Source organism: Hippocampus zosterae, chromosome 5 (genome assembly GCF_025434085.1).
Source record: "Hippocampus zosterae strain Florida chromosome 5, ASM2543408v3, whole genome shotgun sequence".
NCBI lineage: Eukaryota > Metazoa > Chordata > Actinopteri > Syngnathiformes > Syngnathidae > Hippocampus > Hippocampus zosterae.
Window position 1 is genome coordinate 24,845,961 of NC_067455.1, and position 9,460 is coordinate 24,855,420.

At 41.2% G+C, this 9,460-nt stretch overlaps 1 protein-coding gene across 3 annotated transcripts; it reads right to left on the reverse strand.

Moving 5' to 3' along the window:
- Positions 1–432: 432 nt before the first annotated feature.
- Positions 433–4,545, reverse strand: LOC127600313 (uncharacterized). Of its 3 annotated transcripts, XM_052064803.1 has the most exons (5): positions 4,109–4,545; positions 3,900–4,060; positions 1,726–3,268; positions 1,473–1,586; positions 433–1,356 (listed from the first exon to the last, which is right to left on the reverse strand). In XM_052064803.1, the coding sequence occupies exons 3-4, from the start codon at positions 2,803–2,805 to the stop codon at positions 1,530–1,532; spliced, it is 1,137 nt and encodes a 378-aa protein (XP_051920763.1). In that variant the 5' UTR covers positions 2,806–3,268; positions 3,900–4,060; positions 4,109–4,545; the 3' UTR covers positions 433–1,356; positions 1,473–1,529. The 3 variants fall into 3 exon arrangements, with proteins under 3 accessions (XP_051920763.1, XP_051920762.1, XP_051920764.1); XM_052064802.1 differs by having other exon boundaries at positions 3,900–4,545; XM_052064804.1 differs by lacking the exons at positions 3,900–4,060; positions 4,109–4,545 and adding an exon at positions 3,567–3,870.
- Positions 4,546–9,460: the final 4,915 nt, after the last annotated feature.

The window sequence follows — 9,460 nt, forward strand, 5'->3', positions numbered from 1 at the left end:
TGCCACCTGCTGGACCTTCAAGATCCCTGCAGCCAACCCACTTAACAGACTGATAAATTTATTTGTATATTGAACATATAAACATACAATTCGGTAATAAATTGGCAAAAAGTGAAGGTAAGATATAAAAAAAGAAAAGAAAATAGTCATCATCACAAATATGTGTTCAAAGGAGTAGAAAGAAGTAAAAAACCTACCAGAGTCCTACCCCTTCTTATATATGAATTGATCATTTTTCAAAATAGGAAAGAAAGTCTACATATCAACAAATGCTTTTACCCTTATGTATGCTGTACTTATACATTTTTACAACTTTAGGTTTGTATATACAGTACATACTCATTGGAGCACATGTATATGTCGATTTTCTCGTATTCATAATGGATGCTACATTTCATTAATATATTAAATCTCATGTATTTCTCATGTATTGCTATATTTCATGAGTGTATCGAATTTATCAGCTTAATCCTGATTTGTGTAGTTGTCTTGTACTACTCTCGAATTCATTTTTAATCTCAGCAAGAGAGTTACTCATTTTATTGGTCCGTTTCAGAATCATTCCACAGATTTACACCTATTACAGGTACACTCCTTTGCGTGATGTTTGTTCGTGTTTTGGATTTTTTTGTATAGGTTAGTACCCCTTAAATGATGACAACATTCTCGAATTTTAAAAAGCTTCTGGATGTTTTGGCAAAGGAGGTTGTTGTGTGCTTTGTACATTAATTGAAGTCAACCAGGTCATGAGATTTCATTGTTTAATTTGATAAACAGTGGATTTGTGGGTTCCGTCTATTTGGAGCCAGTGATTGTTCTGATTGCTTTGTATTGTAGTTTTAAAATGGAGTGCGTTTTACTGGCATTTCCCCATATTTCCACACAATAGGTCAAATATGGAAGTAATAAAAGTATAATGTGTACAAGGATCTCTTATTCAGCACATCCTTAGTTTTTGGGAGGATCCCTATGGTTTGGGATATTTTTCTTTTATTATCTATTATGTAGCTGCCAGCATGGACATTTTCATAAGGTCATTCATCGATTTGATGATGAAGTGTATACAATATCATTCACATCCATATTGCAACATTCAATGTGTTCAAATAATGTGAAGATCATTTGAATGAGGATGCTTGTGGGCTTTGACTTCACAATTTTTATTGAGAAAAATAAGATGCTCCAATGTTTTAAACTTCAGCCTGTTGCGTCTTTTACAAGCAATTTCTCCTGCTGTGGAGAACACACGCTCACAAGGGACGGATGAGGCTGGCGTACAAAGGAACTCCTTTGCGAGGTGGGAGAGGTTTGGGAAAGAAGTGTGTTGGTCCTTCCAGTACAGCTGCTTCCTGGAACCTTGATTGTCAAACATGGAGTGGAGAGTCAACCAATAATACAACCAATAATAATTACTGATTGTCAATTAATCCTCAACATAGCAACCGTGAAAAGATGAGTGAACGTTTGTATACCTGGCGTAATACCGGGTGTATCGCGAACTTCATTCTCATGATTGGCCCGATAATGCCTCAGCATGGTGGAGGTGCTTCTGTTGGCGAATTGACTTGGCAAATTCGACATTTCACCTGTAATGAAATGTGAATAAGAAGTAACTAAGAGTTACCTTGAAATGTATTCGGATTAGAATGGTACAACACATGTCAATAATCTGAGAGGCTCTCGGCGACAGAAGGCGATTTGAATAAATAAATAAATAAATAATACCTTATTCTCCAGGACATCAAAATGGTCCGACACGGCGGATGATTTGAGTCTCTGCTCCATAATCTGCTTTGGAGTTAAATCCGTTGCAAATTTCAGCAGTTGGCAGACTTTTTTTGAGGTAGGTTGCAAGTCCGAGCACAACTTGTTCAGTGCTTCAAGACTGATGGAGACACGGTGAAGAGTAACCTCCCTCCAGCAGTCAATCACAAACATGGGCTTTTGGATAAGCTCTTTGTGTGCCATTTCCTGCAGTATTGTGGGAAAGGTTTCAGCAGAGATTCTTTTTCTACACCCGTAGCTGTCAAGAACTTCCACAAGATCATCTAGGTCCACTTCTGAAAAGTCCTTCATTGCTTCCATCAAAACTTTACCTTCTTGGCTGCTCATAAACTGCAGAAAATGGGCTTTTAGATCACTATAGACACAGTTGAAAAGCACCTGCTCGAGGAAAGGAAATGCAAGTTTGTTTGGGAAGTAGCAACAATCTTGGTATCCCTTTAAAAGAATTCTGCCAACTGCTTTCCACTTTTCTGCAGGAAAATCATGGCGAATGAATGGTACTTTAATTGATGTACCAAGGGTGCATCGGTCATAGAATTCCTGCCAGAAGCAGCTGATAACATCCCGCAGTACTCCAGATCCAACACCTGCTTCTTCTGTATTATCTGGGAGTATGCGTTTCACATTGAGTGATTTGTTTAAGATTGCATTTTCAGAGAATGCTATGATCATATCATTCAATGTGTCAGTGTAGTGGACAGTTATTGTCATCACATCTTGTGGATCAGGTGGACCATCATAGATAAGTGTGATGTCTGCATCTCCCTCCGTGTTGTATGTGGGGCCAAAAGTAATTTCTGAATCAACAGAAATGCCGAATGGCGTGTAGATTTCATTTGAATCGACAGAGACCTCTTCAATTTCAGAGTTGTAGTCACTGGCATCGTGTGACACAACCAATACTTCTTTGGACGCTGTGCTGCCATCATGGTGGACGATTTGGCCTTGTTGCAATGTAAAAGCGCAACAACGTGAGCTTTGCAGCCTCATACATATTGCCGATGGATTGGCAGGTTTCATCAGTTAGGAGGTTTTGTTTGAAATCCCACACCTCAAACTGAAAGTCCAATTCAGATCCTTTAGGAGAAATTCCATCGGGGAAAAATAGTTTCTTTCCTTCCTTGAAAATTTCTTTCAACCCAGCTTCTGTGGACATTTGAAGTTTTCTGGTACCCCCTCCCTGCTTCTCCCTAACCTGTTTGGTTATTTTTCCATCATTGTGTATCCATCCAATTGCAACATTTCTCGTTGTTTTTTGCCTCTTCGTCTGTCTTGCTTGTTGTGTCTTTGAGGAAGTGTCTTCTTTCCCGCTTTCTTTCCTGATTTTCATTTTTTCACGCAATTTTTCCAAAAGTCCATTTTTTCTTTTGGATGGGAGCTGTTGAGTCTTGCAAAAATTGAAGAGTGCTATACGGTCTCCATAGCACGGGACATAATTGGCAAGGGTGGCATCGTCCATCAGTGCTATGACATCACTGTCAATCTGCACAACAAGACAAATAGAAAAAATATACACTCAATCACCGTAACACATAATCGCTTAATTTTAAAGTATGAAGCACAAATGTAATACTAATCTCTACAATTGTAAACCAAATACACAGGCAAACATGTTGCAACTCTTCAATGTTGAAAACCGTTAAGAATGTACCAAGATACATTTATGCTTGAAAATTACTCTAACCTATTTGTATTAGAATATGCAACTATGATAATAAAGTCCCTATTCAGACAGCAATTCATCAACTGTTGACTTCATTTATGCGTGCGTGTGCACATACTTCAAATGATGTAGCCTTGAATTGCGGCACGTCACTACAGTACTTGCTGCGACACGACCACAGGTGTGTTCAGTTCACGGCAATTAGGCTGCAACCATGCTCCAGACGGCCACTGTCATCCACACAAAGGGGTTCGATGTCGAGAGTGGTGTTGTTTTTAACAACGTTGTGTGGCGTCACAGGAACGTACCCATTTAAATTGGTTACGTTCTACTTATTCGCGAATGTAAACTGGGTGCATCCATTCATGACATTCGGACTAGCAACGGAGATACAAGCTTCATGGAGCACGTTAACTGCAAATGAAACAAACACGACGCACTGTTTACTCACCCTCTGCTCCCCCAAAAGTGAAAGGATGTCCTCCGACACTCCTCGGCCACGCAAAAAGTCGCTGGGTGACGACATGATGTACTTTCTTTCAAGTCACGCCACACGCTGACGTTCCCCCCACAATTCATAGCTCCACGAACGTCACAAAGTCAGAATTCTGACTTTAATTAAAGTCAGAATTCTGAGAATAAAGTCAGAATCTTGCCAACCTTATTTTTTCTTTCTTCATTGGCCCTAATCCTCTTCTGTAACTCCCCACTTCACACAGGTAGGATGTCGGAAATAGCAACAGTGCTATTGTGGCGATCTCAGAGTATTCAGCCATAACTTGAATCCACTTGTCTCAAATGTACTTTTAAGGCCGCTGTCATTTGCAATCTCCAAGCAGCGTTTTTACTCATTTTGCGGGCTTCAGCATTTTGTTTTTGAGCGTCATCGGTCACGTGACCGAGAAGCGTGGTTTGACATGAGTCAAGCGTGACACAGACGGATGTAACGGAGAATCCGGTAATTTTTCAAAATAAAACATCTTCCGTGTTCTGAAATAAAACGGAAATAAGGCAAGTTATTTCTGTGTAGCCCCGTACCAAATGCCCTGCGGACCGGTACCGGTCCGCGGACCGGCGGTTGGGGACCACTGCTCTAATTGGCTTATTCATTACCCAAGAATCTTCCAATGAATATATTTGATTGAGGAAAAATTGGATTGGTCAGTGAAGTATACTGAAGCTTAATTTTATACAACTGCTTATTTCACCATATTGATACCACAATAACAATGTAATAATTATCTGATAGTTTAACTAGTTAGATTTTTATTTTGGTAAAAAGATGTGTGTTGACAATAATTTCGCTCTTTTGCACAGTGGCACGGGTGTGCGTGTTGGAGCATTTCAATCAAGGCACAGATCCAGTTCAATTACACTCACAATAACTTTTAAGTCTCGACAGGCCAAGGGAGCATTTATATGCTAATAGCTATGACAGCTGTTATGACTTGCAATAGAAAGACATCTGCTGTTTGATCAAATCTGATGGGGTATTGCCACAACCTGGCCTTTACTATTTGTTCTGAAATCATTTATTAGCCATGGAATTACTAGTGGGAACTATTTTTTGGTTGTTTAGCATGGATGTTTTAATCAACCCATCTCCTGGCCTCCTCTCATCTGCATGCAATGGTTTCATTTGTAGGCCTGTATTGTACCCCTGAGGAAGATTTCAGAGGGAATTTGTGGTTCCACTTGTGTCGAGCAAACAGCAGAAAATCACATTTCATTTGGGAGCGGTTTCAATGCATAGCACAACATGTGTTTTTCCATTCTAATTTAAATAGAGACCCTCCAACCTGAACCCATTAAGTGGAAAAGGGAGTATGGTAACCTGCAACGAGAGGATTTATGAATATTCCAAGATTTAAAAAAAGATTGAATGGGCTGCTGAAATGTTTTGTTTTGGTCATTATACTCCATCAATGGTCAGCTTTCATAAAATCTAAATATATTTTGGTACCACCAAAAAATGTGTGGTGAAGCATTTTGAGCACTTCCCACTGGGAAGACTCCGTGAGGATGACCCAGGACACGCTGGAATTACCTCATATAAGTTGTTCCATTTTCATGTTAAATCTGCATTAATATACAATGGAACCATCAGTGTACCTCTCTATTCTCAGGTCAGCAGCAATCAAAGGACAAACTCTGCATCTGTGCTTCGTTTTTTGTTTTTTTTTGTAACACTTATTCCAAAAGAAGGATCCAGTCTGAACTTACGCTGAATAGAGGGAGCCTCATCTGATTGGCCATGGTCATTGTCCAGTTAGAAATGTCGCTTGAAACCTTTTTTTAAAAATGCATATTATACGCCAGTCACCAATGATTTATTATGTTTGCATCTTACAACTTGACAGTTACGAATTTATTTTTATACATATGCAATACAATACAAATGTTAAAGACTGAGACAGGTGAGGAACATCTGGGACAAAACTCATTACACATGTTAAATCGAGTGTTTTAATAGCAGTGCTGAACTTTATTTTTATATATGCAAGACTACCATCCATTTTCCGAACCGCTTAATCCTTACTAGGGTCGCGGGGGGTGCTGGAGCCTATCCCAGCTGTCTTCGGGCAGTAGGTGGGGGACACCCCGAATTGGTTGCCAGCCAATCGCAGGGCACACAGAGACGAACAACCATGCACGCCCTCATTCAAACCCAGGGACAATTTAGATTGTTCAATCAGCCTGCCATGCATGTTTTTGGAATGTGGGAGGAAACCGGAGTACGCGCAGAAAGGCCGTTTCGGCCCGGGGAGAACATGCAAACTCCACACAGGAAGGCCGGAGTTGGAATCGAACCCGGTACCTCTGCACTGTGAAGTCGACGTGCTAACCACTGTACTACCGGGCAGCCTGCAAGACTACCAAACATGTTAAAATTGTACTTAAGGGTTTTATGACAGTCGGTGGTCGACTGGTTAGCACGTCTGCCTCACTGTGCAGAGGTGCAGTGTTCGATTACGACTTTTCTGTATGGAGTTTGCATGTTCTCCCCGTGCCTGCAAGGGTTTTCTCCGGATACTCTGGTTTCCTCCCACATTTCAAAAACATGCATGGTAGGTTAATTGGATGCTTAATATTGTAATGGAACACTCTAAATTGTCCTGAGAAGTGAGTGTGAGTGCAAATGGTTGTTCATTTATGTGTTCCCTGCGATTGGCTGGCAACCAGTTCAGGGTTTCCTCCACCTACTGTCCGAGGACACCTGGGATAGGCTCCAGCATGCCCGCAACCCTCGTGAGGATAAGCAGATTAAACAGTGGATGGATAGATGGGATGGTTTTTTGATAGTGGCAGTTTGACCTTGGAAGATGTTATTTTTGTTTTGAATTCAGCTTGTGTTCAATGTGAATTGGGAATTTCTCTATTGCGAGACTCATAAAAGATTTTTTATCTTCTTATCTTATGGCGCTTTTGTGGTATGATCAGTGAAAAAGTAGAACACACCATGTTGGCCACGTTAATATGTAGAATTAAAAATGCTTTCGCATGCCAGAAAATAATAAGATCAGAGTTAACATTCTATTAGTGGTGTTTTAGTCAGAATAAAAGTGGTGGGAGAACCAGACACTGTGCTAGGCCTGATGTGACTGAGAAAAAAAAATGACTAGGACTCTTTATCTTGTCTTACCCCAATGAGACGAGCCTGCTGGGTGCAAGCTTAGGAAGAAGATCAATGAAGCTGAATAGCAGAGGCACTACGCTGCAGAATGAGCTGCCTTTAATCACCTCACACAGTTCACAGTGGTGCGAAAGTTACCGACCATGCAAAGGTTTAATCACAGGCGAAGCTGAGCGGAGTCATCTTGCTGTTAATAAAGGGCACACGGGTCCGAAGGGCACACATGCAGACCTGTACAATTGCAACTTCACCTTGACGCACACACGCGCGCACACACACACACACACACAAAAACACGCACACACACAGGTTTTATCAATGACTTCACTTATCATTTGCAAAAACACATGAATTTTAACCACTTTCACACAAAACACATTGACAGCTGCTGTTTGCTGATAAGAACCTTTATTTTTTTAGAATAAAAGTTCTCAAAGCCTGGGAATTTTTTAAATAGAAAGAAGCTTTGATAAAGCCGGTAAGCCATTATATGACAGTCAATTCAAGGGTTTTACTGACAAATGACAATTACCTGGCACAGTAGTCAATGATGGCCAGGCTGCTAGGGGAATGACAGGTGGAATGTCAATGCTTTTAATACTGTAGGTTGGGGAATAAAGATGACTTTTGGAATGACAATGTCACTCGTCCATCAAACCAAACAAGTAAAATGTCTTTCTTCGACATAAATACGCTTTCGTTTTATTATCATATACCACCTTGAGTAAGTGATTTTTCTTTTTTTCTGGGGGTGTGTGAGCAGATCCACTAAGACCAATCAAGACAACAAGAGGAAAAAAATCCTCTTAAGGCAGTAGAAAGGTTAATACGGTTTGTAGTAAGCGACCTCATTAAAGAAAACCTTTCATTATGCTTCCTAGGAAGCCCATACAAGCTATTATGTGCCTCAGAGAATGTGGCCTTGGTGTGATAGTAAGTGGGTAATAAATCCCTCCGCCGTAGGGACACCATACATAGAGTGTGGACGCAACAATGAGAAGGCTCGCTATGAATCAAAATTGTGTCTATCTGTGTTTGTAACTATGAGATGCGTTGAAATAACAGGACTGCAATAGCTAAGATAAGATTGCCATTCCTCAGGGCGTTAACACTGTGCAACTTGCCATATGTCACATGTCAGGTTTTCCTGTGTCCATCATTGCACTGCGAAATGGGATAGGTTGTTGTCAAGGTTGTACAGTGCCTTATGTATATTAAATGTTAACGAGTATATTGTTAATCGTATGAAAATGAGGCAAACAAAAATGAGCACTGGCAACTATTAACTGTCACTGGCTCTGGGATAAAACTCTTGTCATGCAAAAAGGTCATAGGTCAAACAAACAGTGTGACCGCTGTTAATTAACCTCAGGTTCACACTGGGCCTTCCATCCTGTTGGCTTCTTGGCAATAAATATTCATTCATTCATTCATCTTCCTAACCGCTTGATCCTCACTAGGGTCGCGGGGGGTGCTGGAGCCTATCCCAGCTGTCTCCGGGCAGTAGGCGGGGGACACCCTGAATCGGTTGCCAGCCAATCGCAGGGCACACAGAGACGAACAACCATTCGCACTCACACTCACACTCACACCTAGGGACAATTTAGAGTGTTCAATCAGCCTGCCACGCATATTTTTGGAATGTGGGAGGAAACCGCAGCACCCGGAGAAAACCCACGCAGGCCCGGGGAGAACATGCAAACTCCACACAGGGAGGCCGGAGCTGGAATCGAACCCGGTACCTCTGCACTGTGAAGCCGACGTGCTAACCACTGGACTACCGGGCCGCCTGGCAATAAATAAACAATTCTAATTTATAATGTACAGGAAATAGGACTGACCGCATGACAATTTTGACTAGTGGGCACGTACCGAGGTATCTGGTGTCAAAATGCATTTGTTTCTGGTGGTTATTTTAAAACAGCGGTATTCAACCATCATTTAAAGAGGTCCGGGTCAGGAACATTTTCAGAAGCGAAGGCCTGGGAAATTCTAATATCGAACAATTTTGTGTGATAAAGATTTAACCAGGCTCATTGTTGTACCTACGTCTGAATGTAATCAACATTTTAGGCATTTCAAATTCATTCATTCACAGTTCCCAAAAATTTGGGATGGCATGTTGTCTTGTCAAGTAAGCAGCATAACCAGGTTGCCGGAATAGTGTACCATAACATCTGTAGCAAATATGGACAAGAGGTCCCATAATCAAGGTGGCAGACACAACCAAAGGTGGTTGAGAACAACAAGGCTAAGGTCCTGTGGGACTTCAAGATTCAGACTGACAAACTGGTGATAGCCAACCAGCCTGGCATAGAGGAGTGGATAAAATCAGAAAATAGCAGTCGTGACAAATGTAGCAATCCCAAATGATAGCA